General features: G+C 37.3%; 2 protein-coding genes across 3 annotated transcripts in view; both read left to right on the top strand.

The window, feature by feature from the left end:
* LOC123866132 (cytoplasmic dynein 2 heavy chain 1) overlaps positions 1-21,927 on the top strand; it is a 66,047-nt gene that overhangs the window by 10,079 nt on the left and 34,041 nt on the right. For both annotated transcript variants that reach the window (XR_006796140.1, XM_045907490.1), the window contains exons 20-26: positions 102-307; positions 949-1,064; positions 1,132-1,277; positions 1,367-1,534; positions 2,390-2,548; positions 3,047-3,168; positions 16,600-16,813. Coding sequence is in view for 1 of the 2 variants with exons in the window: in XM_045907490.1 (XP_045763446.1) it covers positions 102-307; positions 949-1,064; positions 1,132-1,277; positions 1,367-1,534; positions 2,390-2,548; positions 3,047-3,168; positions 16,600-16,813 (1,131 nt within the window). In the remaining variant the exon portion in view is untranslated. The remainder of the gene's footprint in view (positions 1-101; positions 308-948; positions 1,065-1,131; positions 1,278-1,366; positions 1,535-2,389; positions 2,549-3,046; positions 3,169-16,599; positions 16,814-21,927) is intronic.
* On the top strand, positions 9,500-15,792 carry LOC123866133 (laminin subunit beta-1). Its single transcript, XM_045907491.1, has one exon. The coding sequence runs from the start codon at positions 9,543-9,545 to the stop codon at positions 14,892-14,894; it is 5,352 nt and encodes a 1,783-aa protein (XP_045763447.1). The 5' UTR covers positions 9,500-9,542; the 3' UTR covers positions 14,895-15,792.

Raw genomic sequence — 21,927 nt, 5'->3', positions numbered from 1 at the left:
CCTGTTAGTACCCGCACTAGAGCACCTCCATCCGAACATAAAATCTGCTCCAACGTAAAATTTCACATACTTCAACATTTATCCACACTTTAAATCAACAGGCTGAAATTGTAAAATCAAGTCTAACCGGCGAATGGAAGAACTTGCAAAGCAACGCAGAGGCTTGGGTGTCTCGCTGGAGTCACGCTAAGGCCCGCCTCGAAGACACTCACGACGCCTCTTATGCGGAGATGGTTGACAGATGTCGCTCTGTGCTCGACGCCGCGGAACATTGCGACAAGCTTCTATCCGAGAAGCAGGAGTTGATGTGAGTATGAACGAGGCAACGCGGAAGTTTGGATGTCAAAAAGTCAGTCAAAATCATTTATTCAAGTTGGTACTATTGTACATCTTTTGTTTTTCGGATTTGTTGGATTTGAAAGATGATATAGTGGTGATAATTAATTACGTAAACTTGAACCTAAAGCTACGTGGGTAGTCTCTCGCTGTAGTCACGCTAAGGCCCGCATTGAAGTCACTCGCGAGTATATAATATCAAGTTTAAAAGATCATCCGCAATGCATTATGATATGAGCGCTTAATTGCGTGAGAAATTATTTTTGAAATAAAACTTCATAACAGCTGCGAATAACGTTTTTTTTTCGGACGGATGTATGTTCTCGTTACTTGTCAATTTATACTTATATTTCAAATGGCCGCCAAATAGAATAACTGTTTTGAAATCGCCATCCTTTATTGAATGTGTTCCTTACTGCTTTTTATTATTTAGTAATGGATGTACATAGTATTTCTGTACCTACTATCAATCGGTACGGTAAATAAATCGCACATTTTGTAAACCTACTAAATAACGTCCTAAAGCTTCGGTGTAGGACTTTTATAACAGCAATTATAGAATTTAGATAGATATAATTTATTAGAATTCATAAAGTAATGAAAACATTACAGGTTAGAATGTGACAAGTTTAACATACAGCTTGAAACATCCGAGACGTGGACTGAAGCGGAATGCTTAAAAACGGAATTTCTTCATTTATGGGCTACATTCAAAGAATTTAATGACGGTAAGAATCCCAATAAACGCATTTTAAATTTTGTATTGTATTTGCTCATAGATTTAATTTTTTGTAGAATATCAAACACTCGGGGAACAAGAATGGATAGTATTCCAGAAAAAGTTGCATTTACTTGATGATTTCATAATGAAATGGAGTGGGCTGCTCGAACCGTATACATCAATTACTTTGTATATTAAACAAGAACTTGATAAGTATTCTGTAAGTATTCAATTTTACTTACCAACTGAAGTTTTATGATTATCGTCCTGTTCAAAAAATTGTTTGATTTTTAACGGTTTTCAAAACAGGATCTTACAACACCATTGAAATACTTGCGTGGGTCAGATTTCACGGAAAAGCACTGGCGAGAAGTGTTTGGCCTGGTCGAGTTGGAGTACGTCAAGCCTGAAACACTACAACTGAAACATTTATTGAGCGTTGCACTCAATATTAAGAAAAACATAAAAGCACTACAGGTGAGCCGTGAGATGCATGATTTATTATGGAATAAATGCTTTTGTTATTTTTATTATTAATGAGAACTTTCGACCTAACTTGGTGGCTTGGTTATAGTTTAAAATGGCAAGGAACTTACCCTGAAAGAGAATAGTTTTAAAACGCATCTTGAATCTTTTCAGAAAATAGGTATTATTTGCCGCAATATTTTTGCCTAAGCTGTGATAAGATGGCTTGTATGTAATGTAATATTCTCTTTAGTAACAAATAAACTACTATAGTTCGTTCGCGTTAAGAATGCAGTGAGTCATCAGTGCAACTATAGCGTAAAGGTGTATTCACAGTAATATTACTATTCAAACAAATTATATTTTTAAAGATTAAGTTTAATGAATTTAACAATACAGTTAAAGTTAAAAATCAAAATTAAGTCATTAATATTTTAATCACTATCACTAGTATCCTCGTTAGTATTAATGATAAAAGAATTTTCTTGCTATGCCTTTAACTGGTCATTGTGAACTTGACCTTGTAATTTGAAAACATTATGATTCACTGCATTCTTAACGCGAACGAACTATAAGCACAAGGTAGAGTGGTCGTCAATATTATATTGTCGTTGTCACTCCTCCCCAATTACTTATAGGTTTGAATATTATGGCCGGTCGCATATTAACAGTTCTGATAGAAACAAATTCTTATACACGCCGGATGGCACATTACACATTTTGTTCTAGTCCAGATCAGACTTCCGCTTTTGATGTTTGCAGGGTAAGTGCAATAGAAATTTTTCTAGGAGACTATTTCTGACAATATGCGGCTGGTTTATGGTAAGCAAACTTTAGTAACATTCTCACTTTCACAACTTTTATCAGAAAATCAGCAGCGAAGCGTGTAGCGAAGCGTCCGTCAGGAGCACGCTGAACGAGCTGGAGCTGTGGTATGCCTCCGCTCGTCTCGCCGTCATCTACTACACGGACAAGGCGCAGCGCCTCACGCCCATCGTAAAAGATTTCAAGGATTTGCTTGCCAAGGTGGGCTTGTCTCTTACTATTGTTAGAATATCAGCAGCTCGCAGAAGCGCACTCAACGCGAGCTCTGTGTGACGGTTCTGATCGCTTCGCTGACATGTCATTACAGTACTTACTGATAAGTAATTTTAGTTTTAAATTCATATTTCAAATGTTTATCAGTTATAAAGATGTTAAGGATTTACTTGCTAAGGTTGGTTACTAATAAAACGAATAAATCAGATAAAATACCAAGAAACCATAGCCCCCACCACCCGACCCTTGGTGCATAGTAGGCAGGCAAATATAAGATGCCTGTTCATATTATGCTGAGATCTATAGAGTGCACTTGGACTTTGCTTAGACTTACGACACTGTTAAAACGAGACTGAGTTATACCGCTGGCTTAAATCTGTAAGTTTTAACTGGAACTTCTAATTTGAAAAGTCTAAGCAAAGTCAAAGTGCGCTCTATATATTTCGAGATAAGACATGGTGTCAGTAATAACAATGTCCCGCGTAGGTGGAAGAGCAGCAGTGGGCGGTGTCGTCGCTGGGCGCGGAGTGTGCGGCGGGCGCCACGTGGCACGCGCGCCTGCACGCCGCCCGCCGCCTCGCTCGCTCCGCTCATCATGCTCAACGCAGGTTAGGAATCTTTCAATATCTTTAACTACCCGACACGCCCCGGCTTCGAACTTCACTTGGATGGAATTTCTTAAGATCCTTTTTAGACTAAGTTCAGATGGACGAACTTAGTCTATTTTTTAAATTATATTTATTAAAGAAAATGACGCCCTAACTCAAAAAAGCGCGCTGGTTAAGAGTTTTTTAAATTGACGTCACAACTCGGATAGACCCTTTTTAAACGGTTTACTGAACCGCTAAAAAAGGGTCTATCTGTAGGGTCCCGAAAGATGCCAACGGGATCCTATTACCCAAGACTCTGCTGTCCGTCCGTCCCTCCGTCCGTCCATATAAATGGACAGACATAGGTCTGTCAGCAAGCTGTATCTCGTCAATAATAAATATATGTATAGAGGGTTAAATAAAAAATATAAGAAACAGACGGACAGATAGACAGACAGACAACAAAGTGATCCTATAAGGGTTCCGTTTTTCCTTTTGAGATACGGAACCCTAAAAAAGGTAACACTGTTTTTAAAAAATCATTTTTTCACGAGAAAGGTTTATATTATGTATTGTAAGTAATATAACCCTGGGCGAAGCCGGGGCGGGTAGCTAGTTTTTTTATGGGACCCAAAATTCGAAACCAAGAAACTATAATGTAACATGTTAGATATGCGCTAAATATATTAGTCTCGTCATGTGGGCACCAGATGTCCCACAAATGTCCGAAGCCTGTGAATTAGTTACACAGTTAATTTGATTCACTTTTCAATGAATAAATAGTTAGGTTTTGTACCTTACAATAATTGGATGGCCCCACCAATTATTTTTTTACTATTCAATGAAGTTAGGTACTAATCATGTTTACTTAAAACTATTTCTGTTACATTTTAAAATATTTATGTCACAGTCGAACAAATGCACGTCTATATCTATACTCCGACTTATGTGTCGTAACTCGTATACCATCGTATTATTATATTAATAGGCGCATGTAAAAGTATTCTGTAATAAAACAAACCTCTCTAAACAACAACAATAATAAAATTATTAACTCTAAATAACTCAATGGTGCAAATGAAGACCACTCGGGAAAAACAAGGAATGTCAATTAATCATGAATAAAGTGCCATTCAAAAGTTAATAAGAGCTATTTTTATGAGTTGAGCGTTAAAAGTCACATTTTATTTCATTGCTTATCGTAAAGCACATGACGCAGTTACTCGATATTTCGTCATGCACCACCATATTCCTATACACACACACGTAATCTTACAGAATGAAACTATAACTTATCTCCCTACATCGGGTTCGGTGAACTAAGCTTCATACGATATCCAAATTTAGGTGACACGCTATAAAGATAGCGCCGCCACGCTATAAAATGGTCTAAGTAGTAAAAGAGGTCGTGTTTGGACTTTGGAGTTTTAGTAGTTTGGAGTAACTTAGCATACGTATATCTAATACCTAATACTCGTAGTTTTTAGTTTTTAATTAGCGTTCGAGATTTTTTTTTGTTGATGTTATTCCATAACTCTATCATATCTTTTGTAAATATTTTACCAAGATAAAAAGCAGCTGCCAGGACAAGTTGTCAGTGTTGCTGTAAGGATGTTTCATATAAAAATGAAGATCGATGAATAGTTTTGCAGATGGAATGCGGAATTGTTTAGCGGGTAATAGCAAATCAAGGCGATCAATGCATTGTAAAAGTAGACTTTTAACCATTCATAATAGTTACATACATAAAATACAAGATAAATACCTATACATTTACGTATTCCATATTAGTAGATTTCGGTAAAAACTTGTTTCGGTAAAAACTTGATAATTAAACTTTTCAGCGGGTTTTGTTATCATTCAGAACATACATTTTTCACAAGGAGGTTTATAATATACCTATCTAGATGTAATGTGTATAACACATTCGTATTTGTCTATGGACTCTATGGAATAGCCCACCCGCAGCCGAGACCAGTCAACTAGTTTTAACTAACTCAAACTTCTCAAATTAAGTTTGAAATAATACAAAAGATCCGGATCACTATAACTGTGCTTGAGTGTATATCTATCTTTTGTGAACTTTGACTCCAGCAGTTTTTTAAAGAATGAGCCCTTATCTAAGCGAAACTAAGATGTTGTTATAGGGGAAGCGAAAGCGTTCATTCACAGCATTTATCACGCATTTCATATAAGTAGGTACCGAGCCGTGAAATCTATACCTATCTACTTATTTAAGTAGAACTGTAACTGGAATCAAGCATTTTGTCGATAGATACCTATTTAGAGCCCACAACAGTTTTTTTTTTGTAAACTAGACACTCGCACCCTGTAACAACTCAAAAACTACACAAAAATATTTGCACGCAATTTGACGTAGGCATCCCGCATCGGGTTAGTGCGGGTGCTGTGCGGATGTGCGGGGCGTCCCCATCCCGATTGCCATCTCGACCTGTCGCGTACTTATACACTTTAACATCCGGATAGTAATCAGTATAATATAGAATAGTTTTTATACCGAACAAATTAAATGTGTAAATTAAAAATTTATAACACCCCCGACAAGTGAAGGTTACAGTGACTAGAAAAGAGCTGATAACTTTCAAACGGTTGAACCGATTTTCTTGGCTAAGAACACTCTCGATCAAGCCACCTTTCAAACAAAAAAAAAAAAAAAAAAATTAAAATCGGTTCATTCGTTTAGGAGCTACGATGCCACAGACAGATACACAGATACACACGTCAATCTTATAACACCCCTCTTTTTGGGTCGGGGGTTAAAACAATAGGCAACGTTCAGGATAGGGAATGATAATTTTATTTTTGGCGATGTGACTATATTATTATGTATTTAGCTCCGTCAAATCTTAACCGATTTTTAATTAAATAATAATTCCGGGTTAATAGTTTATCCCGAAAAAAATAGGGATTCTTCGGGATTTGGCATCCAACTTTTTATCGATTTTCCGTCTTTGAACCGATTTTCACCATTCTTTTTTTTTACAAAACTTGTACTGTCAGGTTAATACCATGTAAGTTTGGTGAGGATCAGCTGAGGAACAGTTTCAGAAATAGAGGATGGAACTCCTCAACGGGTAACAGCAATACGATCGCGATCAGTATAATCGCTTGACTCTTAGTCAACTCATAATACAACACATTTAGTATACCACATTCATACCCATACTTTGTCTATGGAATAGGTAGGCTCCCTGTGCGAAGCCGGGGCGGGTCAACCAGTAATGAATAAAACTAAATTGCTAGGGCTGATTGTAATAAGCATAATATTATTCGCCTGGGAAGCATGCTATTTCTTTCAGTCTGTCGAATGGCATACATACAAAGAAACGGCGAATAACAATGGTCCAGTATTATAATCATTCAGGTTCCCTGCTCTCCGCTTTTGTACTGTATACCGCATGACATTGATAACGGGTTATCAGCAAGACTGTTGAAATTGTACCAGCATATCTATCAGAATTAAAATCGCGCGTTTTTTGATCTTACAATAGAATTAATAATAATACACTCATTCATTCATTACTTGATTACTTACCTACCTACTTGCTTGTCATGACAATTTTAATTGATTTGAAATAGATAATTTTATCTTCTTACTTTAAATTAAAACTTTGATTTTGCTTTTAAAAGTTTTATGTTAGACTAGAAGATGCCCGCAGCTTCGCCCGAGTGGATTTCGGTTTTTAAAAATCTCGTAGGAACTTTGAACTATCCAGGACATCCGTAATAGCCCGTCCCCGGTGTGCAACGTATTTCTCCACCTAAAAACATTTAAACGGATGATCCTTTAAAAATGCCGTGGATCACCAGGATTTAGGCATGCAATTCCTTACAGCATCAGGGTTGAAGAGTTGGGTCCTCGAGGTCAACGATAAAGTCTTTACTTTGTATAGGTACCTCCAAATATCGAAACGGACAGTTTCTAAATCCCATCAGCTTTGGTGGTCAGGTCCCCTGCAGCATCAGGATTGAAGAATTGGTAACCAAATTTTTATGGAACAATGTCGCAAAGTTTCAGAAATCTCGGAGATATCGGTACCTATTCATACTCGTAGGCAGAAAACACAACTCCTCCAATTTTGAAAGTCGGTTAAAAAGTAGCCTATGTTACTTCTTGGTTAATCCTCTACTTGCCTGTGAAAGTCTCGTCAAAATTGGTTAAGCCGTTCAAATGATCCGTTCAAACAGACAGACAGACAGACATAAATTTTAAAAACGTGTAATTCAGTTATGGTACCGTTTAAATAACCATATATTATGAGCTTAACATGAGGTAGTTATTTCGAAATTTCAGACAGACACTTCAATTTTATTTATTAGTAAGTATAGATAGGTATGTTTTATGTTAGACTAGCTTATTGCGGCGAATTCGTCCGCGTGACATAATTAATACCTTCATTTATATATCTAGGTAGCACTCGAGGGTAAATTAACATAACTATCACTGATATCAGTGAAAGTTCCGGAGATTATATCCAAACTTACAAACTTTGCCTCTTTAGATAATTACATTAAGTAGGTAGGTACTACCTACTTATTAGCTATTCATATTCATTATTTTCCACCTCTGATCATTTTGTACGAAGCGGTAGGTAGGTATACTGACCTAGTTACTTTCACATGATAACAATTTAACAAGTGCATTCAAATGTAGTAATTGCTTTGTACCACGTGTGACCACGTTCTGTGTAAAAGCTTTGTAAGTACTTATTGTTTGTGCTCAATGAAGCAACGAACTAGAAAATCCATCTCATTGAACATGTTGCCTATAATAATCTGACTCGTTGAGCAAGTTGCGGGCATAGTCACTATCTGTCCTTCTACCTTAAAGCTCAAAGTGGCTAAGTTTGTGTGAGTACCTACTTAATGTCTTATTCATATTATTATGTTATCTAAGAACCACTCACTTGAACGATTTGTTCTTACGAACCTTTATAATTTTTTTACTGTGTCATACAAGCAGTAGTTGTAGTCAGGCGTCACAAAAAATACGATTTTAATATAAAATCAATTGGAAACATCATTTTGATCATATTTGTCTTATCAGCGACGGATGTGGAGAACGGAAGGCCGACGGCTGTCGATTCGTGTATCTCTGCACGCTAACTACGTCCCGAGCCCAACGCGATACTCATTACACCAACCACCTAAATAGCATTTATTTCGTGAATAAAAACCATTGATTTATTTAATGGATAAATGATAAAAGCTTTCTAGTCTTCGATATATGAGAAATGAGAATTTGAAAGTATCTAAGTACCTACTTATGTTAAACGAAAGTACCTACCTAATCTTAAACAAAAATCACCAAACTATATTTGCCTCATTACGTTTTAATTCACCATCTAAGATCTAGTGTATCTATAGTGAAATACGTAACCAATGAGTCATCAACAGATTAAAGAAACGAGACAAGTGACAACTTTTTGCAGATATCTGCTCATATATGTCTTAAATTCACAGACAAATCTTAAGTAATCCTTCTTGAATGAGCCCCATGCAGTGCCATAATAAATAATTAATAAAAACCTAAACAAAAGCACATCCAGAAAAGTGGTGTTATTTTTGTTGCTTTAGTGCCCATTTCGGAGAATGGTTCGGACGAAGGCGCGGACGGGAGCGGTCGTCGCCTTGCCCAGAGCCGTATTTTACTACCTGCTAGCTGCTCTACTAATAATAATGTAACTATTCCTAAAGTGGGTTCCGCGGAACCCAGGGATTCCGTGGACCAGTTAGAAGGGTACCGCGAGTCTAGTGAAATAATTTTTAATACCTACTGATAATTAATTTCTTAAGACATTATCATTTTTATGATGAAAAATTAATGCCAGCATAATTGGTCATACCCTATCAAGCTTACCGTAAAGTTTGAAGCGGGTCTTGTAAACTGATAGCCATACACGGTTAAGTTTGCTAGACGCCGCTTCAAGTCCGCTGCAAACCTGACGGTAAACTTTAGGTATAGTGTATGGCCCAGCGCTGTATCATTATTTTGGAAAAGGGTTAATGAATAATATTTGACATGCGATAGGAATAACGCATGGTTCAAGCACTTTAGTTATTTAGGGTAATTTTAGTAGTTTATCCCTATTTTCTCTGGAGATAGGGAACCCTAAAAACGATCGTGGCTATATTTAGGTAGGTACATCTGTTTGTTACAGAATTTTATGTGTTATATCATAAAGGCTTGTTATTTGTCTGATTACGGAACCCTAAATCCTTTTTAAGCGAGATGAATGAACCGAGTGCGGCTCTGTACAATAGTAGCTTTGACGGGTGGAGCGGGGGAAGTGGGCTGCGCGAGAGTGGCGCGGCGGAGGCGCTCGAGTCGGCAGTGCAGAGAGCGACGCGCGGTGGGCCCGGACCGCGCCATGGCTCTACGCGCCCCATTGTTTATTCTCTCCGTGCTGATAGCCGGCGGGACCGCTTTGTATAACAGAGATCGCGACCGTTTGCGCGTCAATTCGCGAATACTAGACCGTGCCTGTGAACTGAGCTCATGTTACCCTGCCACGGGCAATCTACTCATCGGACGCGAGGCTCGACTCTCCGCCTCATCGACGTGCGGAAGCCATGGACGAGAACGTTTTTGTATAGTATCACATCTCGAAGACCGAAAGAAATGTTTTTGGTGCGATTCGACAAATAGTACAATAAACAATCCGCATCTTAATCATCGAATACAAAACATTATTTATAAATATCATCCCGGAACCCGAAACAAATCCTGGTGGCAGTCAGAAAATGGAAAGGAAAATGTTACAATACAACTCGACATGGAAGCTGAATTTCATCTTACGCATTTAATAATTCAGTTTAAAACGTTTCGACCGGCTGCTATGTTAGTTGAGAGATCATTCGACTTCGGCAAAACTTGGCGTGTCTATCAATACTTTGCACACAACTGCGATGAAGCTTTTCCTTTTGTTCCGAAACACACTCAGCGCAGCCTCACGGAGGTCGTGTGCGAGTCTCGCTACTCAGGAGTTGCGCCATCCACTGAAGGAGAAGTTATATTTAGAGTTTTGCCTCCTAACATCAACGTGGTAAACCCGTACTCCGAAGAAGTTCAAAATTTATTACGTATGACTAATTTAAGAATTAATTTCACTAAGCTTCACACTCTCGGAGATGATTTACTTGATAATAGACCTGAAATTCAAGAAAAATATTATTATTCTATATATGAAATGACAGTTCGCGGGTCCTGTTCCTGTTATGGTCACGCATCTCGTTGTTTACCTTTGCCAGAAGTTACTTCCAAAAATAATATGGTACATGGACGCTGTGAGTGTACTCATAACACTCGTGGATTAAATTGTGAATATTGTGAAGATTTCTATAATGATTTACCTTGGCAACCTGCAGTTGGAAAAACGTCTAATGCATGTGTTCGATGTACCTGCAACAATCATGCTACTACGTGTCACTTTGATGCAGCCGTATATAATAAAACCGGCAAAACAAGTGGTGGTGTATGTGATAATTGCCAACACAATACTATGGGAGTTAACTGTGAACGATGTAAGCCAACATTTTACCGAGATCCTAATTTAGATATACAAAGTCCAGAAATATGCAAATCTTGTGATTGTGACCCCGAAGGAACTACTGATAAAGAAATTTTATGCGATGACGAAACTGATCTAGCTAACAACAAAACTGCAGGCCGCTGTCTCTGCAAATCAAATATAGATGGAGCACGATGTGACAGGTGCAAAGACGGCTATTGGAATTTCGACCCTCAAAACCCTGATGGATGTCAATCTTGTACGTGTGATAGATTAGGCACTGTTAATGAAAGGGGTTGTGACCCTTCTACAGGAAATTGTTTCTGTAAACGCCATGTTACTGGAAGAAATTGTGATCAGTGTTTACCCGAATTTTATGGATTGTCGGATAGTGATGACGGTTGCTTACCTTGTGATTGTGATCCTGGTGGTTCTCTAGATCGTGATTGTGACGTTATAACCGGACAGTGTAAATGTCGTCCAAATGTCATGGGACTCCGTTGTAATCAACCTATACAAAACTTTTTCGTAGGAGCTCTTGACTCTATTGTTATTGAGGCGGAATCGAGTCAGTGCAATTCCCAAATTGATGATAATGCGATACAAAGTCAAATTTGTCATGTTGTTATAAGAGAAAATTATCCAGATGGACGTAAAGAAACTTGGACAGGTCCTGGCTTTATGAAAATACCAGAAAGTAGTACATTAGTATTCGTTGTAAATAATTTGAAGACAAGTATGAACTACAATGTCTTAATAAGATATGAGCCGCAATCAAATACAAACTGGGAGGAGGCAACAATATTAGTCAAGAGACCGGTACCAATTGATGCAGATTCGCCTTGTGCTAACGTACGTCCAGCAGACGATACTGTCCTCACGAGTCTTCCAGCAAACCAACGAAGTGTCTTAGTACGACCAGCAATCTGTTTAGAGAAAAACAAGGAAACAGAAATTCGTATATACTTAGGAAGACAAGATGGACACAGCTCAAACAGCAGGGCGTCGGTTTTAATAGACTCCATAGTATTAATACCCTCCATTGATGATTTACCGTTCCTATCAAATGGCAGTAACATGAGAGAAGAATTCGATCGCTACAATTGTGGAGACTCATACTATTACGATCTTAACCGAGATAATATTCCTGAAATTTGTAAAAAGTATCACGCAAGCATAGGCTTTTATATCAGAAACGGGACGGAATCTTGTCAGTGTGATCCATCTGGTTCAAAAAGCCATCAGTGTGATCCCTATACTGGGCATTGTCAGTGTGTGGAAAATATTGTCGGTGCTAGATGCGACCGTTGTGCGCCAGGGACATATGGTTTCAGTAAATTTGGCTGCAAGCGTTGTGATTGTAACAGCATTGGTTCCCTCGACAATTTCTGCGACGTTACAAGTGGTCAATGTAAATGCAGAGCAAACACGTATGGCCGTGCTTGCGATTCGTGTCAACCGGGCTATTTTAATTTCCCAAATTGTCAACAATGTGATTGCAATGGACATGCCGTCGAATGTGATGACAAAACTGGAGAGTGTCAAATGTGTAGAGATTATACAGAAGGCCATCGTTGTGAAAGATGTACTGAAGGATATTATGGGGATCCACGGCTCGGTGTCGATATCCCTTGCAGACTATGTCCTTGCCCTGGTGTAAAAGGAGATGCAAACAAAAGTAGTCACGCGGATAGATGTGAATTAGACCCTGAGACTAAGGACGTTGTGTGTGACTGCAAAGAGGGTTATGCTGGACTATTGTGTGATGTGTGTGCAGACAACTACTACGGAGATCCTATAAAGCGTACATGTGAAAAATGTGATTGTAGTGACAACATAGACATAACTAAACCAGGCAATTGTGACCCTTACACAGGAAAGTGTTTGCAATGTTTATATAATACAGCAGGCGACAACTGTGAACTATGCGAGGAAGGATTTTATGGAAATGCTTTGGAAAAATCTTGTTATAGATGTAATTGTTCTGTTTTGGGTACTAACTTTACTCAAGGAAGTTGCGACAGAACGACAGGACAGTGCCCCTGTTTCAATAATGTCATGGGTATAAATTGCGAACAATGCACAGAAAATCATTGGAGAATAGCATTAGGTACCGGCTGTGATCCTTGTGACTGTGATCCTGTTGGATCCACTTCACCACAATGTAATCCTTATATTGGTAAATGTGAATGTAAATCAGGTCACGGAGGAAGACAATGTGATCAATGTCAAGAAAATCATTGGGGTGATCCTAATGTGGAGTGCCATGAATGCGATTGTGATTTGTATGGTTCTGTATCTCAACAATGCATGCGAGATAATGGATCATGTATCTGCAAACCTGGAATAGGTGGATACAAATGCGATATGTGTGCCAGAGGTTACCTTGGTGAAGCTCCTGAATGTTACGCATGTGGAGAATGTTTTGATAATTGGGATCGAATGATTGAAGATTTACGGATTCAAACCGAATATGCTATTGGAAATGCAAGCAAGATTAAAGTTGTTGGTGCTACGGGAGCATACACAAGAGATTTTGAGGAAATGACAAAAAAATTATCAGATGTTGAAAACTCACTTCAAAGTGCAAAATTAGGTCAAAGCACAGTTAAAGAGTTGTTATCAAATATATCTAGTTTACAAGATCAACTAAGTGAAGCGGAAAAGAAAGTGAAAGATAGTAATGATAATCTTAATGCCATTACATCGAAAATAAATCTGGGCAATGTTACATTAGATGCTTTAAGAACTAGCATAGCTAACTTAAAAACAAAAACTTTTGACTTGGGTAATAACGCAACTAAATTACAGGAGGCTAACTTAGAAGGCGCGCTTAATTTGACACGGGAAGCCAAACAAAGAGCTGTAAAAGCAGCTGATGATGCTGAAAGTGTGCAGACTATCATAGCAAACACTGACAGACAAATCAAAAATACAGACAGGCTTATAGAAATGCAATATCATAATTTTAACAATACTCGAAGTGAAAACGATAAAAAATTAGATGACCTCCAACAACAGCTATCAGACTTAGATTCACAATTACCAACAATCAATTTAAAAATGTGCGGTCAAGAGAGTGACACTTGCGATATTTGTGGCGGAGCAGGATGTGGAAAATGTGGTGGTATATCATGTGATCAAGGAGCTATAACAAAAGCTGAACAAGCTTTAGACTTTGCTAATAAAACAGAACACAGAATCAAGGAACATGAATTAACAGCAGAGGAGATATTCAGATCAGTTTCACAAGTAAAACAAGATACTGTTACAGTTCGTTCTAGAGCTAAAGATTTATTTGAGATAGCCAGTGAATTTAAATTATCAGCAGAAAGAGCCACCAATGACAGCCAACAATTAACATCCGAATTAAAAGAATTTTTATCCAAAACGTACAATACTCCCGAGGATGTAAGACAACTTGCTACTGAAATCTTAAATTTATCGATAAGTATACAGCCGAAAGAAATTACAGAATTATCTCAACGAATTAACTCAACTGTCTCCCAGCTAACTAATATCGAAAACATAATAGCTGAAACCAAACCTGACCTTGACAGAGCTAAAATGCTAAAGCAAAATGCTACTGTTGTTAATAAATCTGCTAACTTAACTCTAGAGATGGCTAACAAGGTATTGGGAGCTTTAGATGAAGCACAAGCTGCTCAAGATGCAGCAGACAATGCCATAGATAAGGCAAACAGAGATATTGAAGCAGCTAAAAGTGATTTAATACCCATTGCATTAGAAACCGAGCAGGCCCAGAAGAAAGCTAATGAAACTATGGACGAAGTTGAGGGGCTTCGTTCTCGCCTCTCTGATTTACAAAAAAATATACTGAAAATAGAAAGTGACGCAGAACAAGTAAAACAAGAAGCAAATGATGTGGTGAATAAAGCAGAAGGGGCAGAACAAAAAGCAAGGCAATTAAGACAAGATTTTAAACAAACAAACATATCTCTTTCTGATAGAGCCAGCCAGACATCTAATTCAAGGGAGCGTGCTCAACTTTTGCTTAACAAAGCTACCAAGTTGGCGAGTGATACACAAACGCAGCTTAAACTATTAACAAATATGGAGGAACTATATAATGACCATAACGAACAATTACTTGTATTGGAAAAGGAAATGAGCAATTTAAATACACAAATGAATTATTATCTATCTGAGATAACAAAGCGTTCCGACAACTATAGGTCTTGTACCACATAAATTACGTATTCCATTTAACTTCAATGTGAAAGTTGCATTTCCTCTATCGAAAAAGATATTAATGTAATTATTATCCTGTTCGATAGCGCAAGTGAATGCAGTAATGTTATAATCCAAATACTAACCATGATAGTATATATTAGTGAAATACCGTTTACAAAAAACATGTCTGCTGCTCTGGTTAAAAAATAAATATGATCAGACTTTATTGCTGTGGATGTAATTACTGTAATAGAGTACCTTGTAGAGTAAACCATCACATTAATAATAATTAATTCATTGTTAACATTTTTGTCTTATCATAATTTTATTCTTATTCAAACTACCATTGGTCGAGTGGAATAAATAATATAATTAATTATTAATTATATTTGTATTTTGTATCTACCTTGTAAATAGTGATGTAGGTAATAGAATACTGGTTTTAAAAAGTACACGTTTGACTAAGACGCGTTTGTATGTGCATGTTTGAAAAATTATATTGTTTTGTGTTATGTATATCCTAATTCTATAAGATTTATTCCAAAGAAATTGAAATAACTTGTGTGTGGAAGACGTTATTATGTATAAAAGTAGATAAATCTGAGTTTTTCATTTATTGTAATAGCAATCAAAACATTGTAGTTTAGATAAAATATTAAACTGAATGTGTCTGTAACTAAGGAGGAATAAAATATAAATTGTTCTAAGTACTTTAATCTAAAGTATGGTATTTATTCCCTATCTTCAGTTCGCATTTATATGTGGCAATTTAATTAAAATGATGCATTTATTAAAAATATGGGTACCTATATCAAATACATAGCTAATGTATTATGATGCAAGGATTTTTTTAATGAACCATATTATAGGGCACACTTACTTAATTATAATTTGTTAATAAAACTTTTTTACTGAATTTCTTGTTTTATTTTTAACTTTCTTTATATCTTCTTTTTGATAAACATCAATGATTACTATGCTAAGTTTCTTCCATACAAATTTTATATGTATAAAACTAGTAAAGTGCGAGTCGGGCCTCGCTCTTTTAGGGTTCCGTACTATGAACAACATATTTTAGATGTATGAAATATTTAATCCGCATTGAAAAGTATAAAAACTATATTATATGTTAACCCGGAGTATTAGCTATAGGTACGTACCTACAGGTATTTATGCCAAATTACGTTCAAATCCGTTCAGTAGGTAGTGTCAACGTGAAGCAGACAGACAAAAATTCCAAAAAAAAAGTGTGTTGCCCTAGTAATGTTTCCTAGGTTTCATCTGATTAAAATATTCAAAATATGTACAGAAATCGTCCAGTTTAAAGATTTTTTTAGCTTTATTGTTATTGTAAGTATAACAATAAAACCAAAAAAAACGTACCTATAACAATAAAACTAAAAAAACTGTTGTCGTCTTTAACTGTTTGTAAGTAATGGTCACATCTCGAATAGCCAATTTCAAAAATTGTTTTATAATTGGTACAGTATCATCATCATCTAGACATCACTTTTTGCACGGGTAAGCTATACTTAATTAAAGATCAGGAGAGTGATTTAGGCTACTTTTATTCCGAAAAATCAAAGAGTTCGCTCGGGATTTTTGAAAACTTAAATCCACGCAGATGAATTCGCGGGCAATCAGCTAATAATTGATAAAGATGAGCGAATAGGGACCATCTGAAATTTTTTCTTCCCTAGAACTTTGTTATTATACGTTTCAGGTGGCTTTATTTAGAGCCCATACTCTGTAATGATGATGGAGATCTCGGATTCAAGTTCCGAAAAGTAGACCAGGGATTTAAGCAAGTGACAAGAATCATCGAGTCTGACCCTCGCCTTTCGGCTCTAGTGCAGTCGCCGAGACTGCAGCCAATGCTGGATGCCATTTCTGAACAATTAAACGCGTGCCAATCAGCACTGCATGAATATATTGACGTACGTAATATAAATCAATATTGATCAACACTGTTATACAAGCCAATGCGTTTATGTATCACACTAATATTATAAAGGCGAAAGTTTGTATGTGTGTGTGTGTGTGTGTGTGTGTGTATGTTTGTTACTCCTTCACGCAAAAACCACTGGACGGATTTGGCTGAAATTCAGAATGGAGATAGATAATATCCTGGATTAGCACATAGGCTACTTTTTATCCCGGAAAATCAAAGAGTTCCCACGGGATTTCAAAAAACCTAAATTCACGCGGGCGAAGTCGCGGGCATCGGCTAGTGTGTTTATAATTTGTTTGTAACGCCACACCGCCTCAGCCAATCGCAACGCGCCAACGCCAACCAGACTATCCGAGTCAAGCCGAGCCAAACGCCGGCCAATCATAGCCTAGCGGCCATTGAACGCCAACGCCAGCGCCATTGACAGCCGAACGCCACTCAGCAACAACTGCCGAATGCCTTCGGTGGGGATAACGCCATATAAAGCCATGCGAGCTCATTTTTAGGATTATTATTGTATCGTACGCATTATAAGCTGAAATACTGCCGGTCTCTGTAAATAAGTGTAATAAGTGTGTAATAAATGTGTAATAAGTAAATAAGTGTAGTAGTAACAAATATATGAGAGTAATTATTAATGTGTTGAGTGAAGTGATAAAATAAATTAGTGCGATTATACTGATTTGCTCTTTTTATTTAAACCCACTGTTTCATCTCAGAAGTGGGATTAATAAAGAAAGTTATGATGCATAATCGCGCCAATTAACGATTCGGCAAATACATGCCGGCTACTTTGTTCCTCCGCAAGAGGGAAACGAATCACCGTGTAAAAAATCAAGCGACAATGAAGATCGTCCACTTCTGGGGCCCGGAAGGTCCTTAGAAGAGTTTTGAACCGGAGGTACATTCATCTGCAGCGTGCATGGTTTCTACGCCCGATGGCAACCTACCCTCAACTTCTACGCGTAATAACTGAGGTATGATCCATCCATTATTCCATTTCAAATTTTAATCCCGTTTTTAATGATATTGATGCATAGTGTAATGAGGTTGATCGTGTTTGTAACCTCTACTGATGAGATGACCGTGAAAGGTTAATATTGCTAACACCCTGTTTGAGGTTATGAAATTAGTATTAGGGCACGCGGGTTATGATAGGTGGTCATTATACGCTCGCGGATAGAGTGAATGGTTTGAGTGATAGCTGAAGCTAAAAATATAACTATAATTTGTGGCATATCTGACCGTCAAATAAAGGTTTAGGTTTAAAGACGTATTCTCATAAAAAAAGGTCATTTACATGAGAAAATAAAGTTTACAATATTCGCCATTTAATGAAGTACTCATTCAGCGCATTTGCTGAAGTAATTCGCATTACTCATAATGTGAGCAGCTAATTATTCAGTTTTCAATGGATTGAATGAGTGTACATTTTTTTTATGTGTGCAGGTATTTTGTTGTACAGTTTAGCTCCTTCGTAAGGGTTTTTCTGCCATAAATTGTTCTAGTTTTGGGTAAGGCAAGGTAGCTAGCTCGACGAGTTTTAGTTTTAATTTTTGTGAATGTGATATTCGTGTGTATTGTTTTATTTACAGTTTTCCTAACAAAAATACACGTGCTGTATGTATATAACTGATGAAATAAAGGCGGTAAATACTAATGCTAAAATTTCAACCAATTTATTTAGTCAACTTTTTATCGAATTAGGTAAAAACCCGCTCAACCATCCACTTTTCACGTTGCATCTCGCCGAGATACGCGCAATTTGAATTCGCAGTTTAATTCTAGAGTGCTACCGGTACGAAAAAGTTAACAAGTAATTCAATAAGTTAAATAGTAAAAAATAAAAACTCCCGACTGCTGTTTGCGCTGCATATTTTTCGGCTCTTATATTAAATCGTATAAAATCCACAACATTGATTGTTTAAAGAATTTTATGTATCCATTGACACACACGCCATCAAGACGAATGACGTATCATTTATCAAAATCGGTTAAAATTGTTGAGAGGTTATGAACTGACACAAATACATACTGATTAAACGCCTAATCCCTACTTTTGCAGCAATTAATAAAAAAAAAATCTAGTATATCGGATGGTAACAATAGCTCTCAGTCTACCCGCAAATTTCAACCAGAAGTTTTTAAGAAACAAGCTTTGACGCTATTAGTGTTTTTATTTGCACAAGGCTCAGTCATAGTATAAGGTTCTATAAACCTTTAAGGTTATTTTTTTTTCGCGTCGTCAGTGATATTCCCGCTGCAGTCATACAGACAACACTGGGTACGTGTGGGGTACCTATAAATTATTTTTAAGGGTACAATAATATCATTTACGTCAGAATCGGTTGATGAACACTTTCAGTGTGCTCAAACTCAGTTTTGCATATAGCATGGCGATCGCAATTTGAATGTAAAATCGAATTATTTTATGATGTTCACTTTTGAGTTTCTTGTGAAATTGATTTTCATGTGGTTATATGATTGTTATGTAATATGAATATAGATCTTCATAATTGGGGCAGACGTACTTTATGAATCGACTGGGAGCTACTTGTAGTCAAACAATAATATTGTGCTTATCTTTCTTTTCTCGGAATTTTTGGTGAGTTCGTGAAGTGCAAACGTCATCGCCTACGATGGTCACCACTGATGCTTTGCTGTGCGCTGTGTGCCTGATGCCGAGCGCGTCACTGCGAAGCACCTCATCGTGGCGCGCTAACGATGCAGCCAATGGGTATCTATAAGCCGCCGCATTGTCGCCTATTTGGGGTCACATAAGCGCTGTTAAGCGTTTATGCTGTATGGTATGACTGTTCTTTTATTTTTACTAAAAGTTAGTGTTTATGAAGTCTGTACGTGTTGTAACTTGTAGTTTAAATCACATTCTTTGAATGATTGAGAGCATAGTAAGTAGATCTTACTCACAGCTTTGGGACTGTCTCGTATAATATACAAGCCAGTGGCACAGCGTATGAGTAAATACAAATAGGTAGTGTAATGTAGGCAGAATCGGGCACTTGGAGGAAACGTAATAATAATTATTACCAGTTAGACATCCTTATGATTTTGATAATGCTTTTGTCATTTTAGAAAAAAAGTAGTGCTTGTAGGCAGCATGTACGTTACGTACTTTTGCCAACAAGCTTTCAATCGAGTTAATTTTATCATTCTACCTTTAGATTGTCGGTCCAATCATAATGTAAGTAGAAAGTTCAAGTGGCACTTTTAATTATAGCCATGATTTAGCTTTGTGCCGTTCATTGTTAGTCAGGTAGACCGGACGTACCGTAAGAATTTTCACTAAGCCGACTAGACTGACGTTTTACATAATATCTTGAGTTCAGTTGGTGTTAGAATGCCTGCCTGGTTATGTAGCTTACATAGTAGGGAATAGGAATGGAATAGAAAACTGTAATTTAACTGATGATCCTGTATTACCTAAATTCAATCGTGAACTGTTTTCGGAATTACATAGATGCCGAAGTGAAGACAGTAGCCAAGTCTTACTTTCTGCAGCCAAGTCTTACTTTCTGCCGCCAAGTCTTACTTTCTGCCGCCAAGTCTTACTTTCTGCCGCCAAGTCTTACTTTCTGCCGCCAAGTCTTACTTTCTGCCGCCAAGTCTTACTTTCTGCCGCCAAGTCTTACTTTCTGCCGCCAAGTCTTACTTTCTGCCGCCAAGTCTTAGGTACTTTCTGCCGCCAAGTCTTACTTTCTGCTGCCAGGTCTTACTTTCTGCAGCCAGGTCTTACTTCATGCAGCCAGGTCTTAATTTCTGTAGTGAGGTCTTACTTTCTACAGCCAGGTCTTAATTTCTGTAGTGAGGTCTTACTTTCTACAGCCAGGTCTTACTTTCGGTAGCCAAGTTTTACTTTCGGTAGCCAAGTTTTACTTTCGGTAGCCAAGTTTTACTTTCGGTAGCCAAGTTTTACTTTCGGTAGCCAAGTTTTACTTTCGGTAGCCAATTTTTACTTTCGAAAGCCAAGTTTTACTTTCGATAGGAGTACTTTCATCTCGTTGCTCGTTGAGAGATCTCCCTGCAAGGATTTAAGTGAGATTCCTTTTCAAGTCAGAGTAATAGCATTCACAGCTTCACGAGAAGCTATTCACTTCCTTTCTACAAGCCAGTCTGTTGACGGTTTTTCTTTCAAAAATGTCTCTAAAGTAAAACGTGGAAAAATAGTACAACTGAAAAATGATAATAATCTATAAATTAAATAATGTTCTTTTGTTTCATCTTGGTTTTAAAGTGGATAAGATTGCAGTTTAGATCACAGACCAATAGCATTGGATTAGAATTTTGTAGAATTCATACTGACCACATTTTGTAAAACCATTTTGTAAGACAGCGAAAGGATATCGCTCATCAGTAGTATAGGTACAATTTGATTATTACAGATAGATGCTTTTGCAAAATTTGTTACTAGCCGAAAACGATCAGTTTCGTAGAATATTATACATAATTTGGCTTATTTGAACATCCTAGCAAACTTATAAAGTGACTATAAGAAAGCTTTTACTAGTAGACATTTTAGAGTTTTCGAGTGTCGACTGATTAATAGTTAGGTATGTTTTGACCTCCATGATCCTACCACGAGCCAAGTGCCTAGTCAAGCCAAGCCAAGCACTAGCCAGACCATGTTAAACGCGTTGTGCCACAGGCCCTAGCGAGACTGCGAATAAAATGATTGGACAAACTGCTTACTTGATATTATTTGGACTACTGACAATACTCTCAAAGAATGTGCTATCCATAATTTGGTATTTACCTAGGTCACGATGCCATGTTGCTATTAATTTAAATTAGTAAACTCGGGGAGGTTATGCGTAACAAGGCAAATGCTCGGTAAAGGATAGCAAGCGATAGGATAAAGCTAACTAGATAATGTAACTGACAAAATCAATATTTCATTTAATTATAACAAAGGAATTTAGTTATTTAGTGGCAAGTTCCCACAAGCATTGCGACAAAAGTAAACACTGATAGCATTTACTCAGGTTCATTTTCGTAACCAAGCTGGTAGGCATTAAGAGAACCCGCAGTGTTAAGGGATTTCGAGGCTACAAAGCTTGTACATGCCTGAGCAGACTCTTTAAA

The sequence above is a fragment of the Maniola jurtina genome, chromosome 6, assembly GCF_905333055.1.
Source record: "Maniola jurtina chromosome 6, ilManJurt1.1, whole genome shotgun sequence".
NCBI classification, from domain to species: domain Eukaryota; kingdom Metazoa; phylum Arthropoda; class Insecta; order Lepidoptera; family Nymphalidae; genus Maniola; species Maniola jurtina.
The sequence above is the reverse complement of the archived record's forward strand: the minus strand, read 5'-3'. Positions and strand labels throughout refer to the sequence as shown.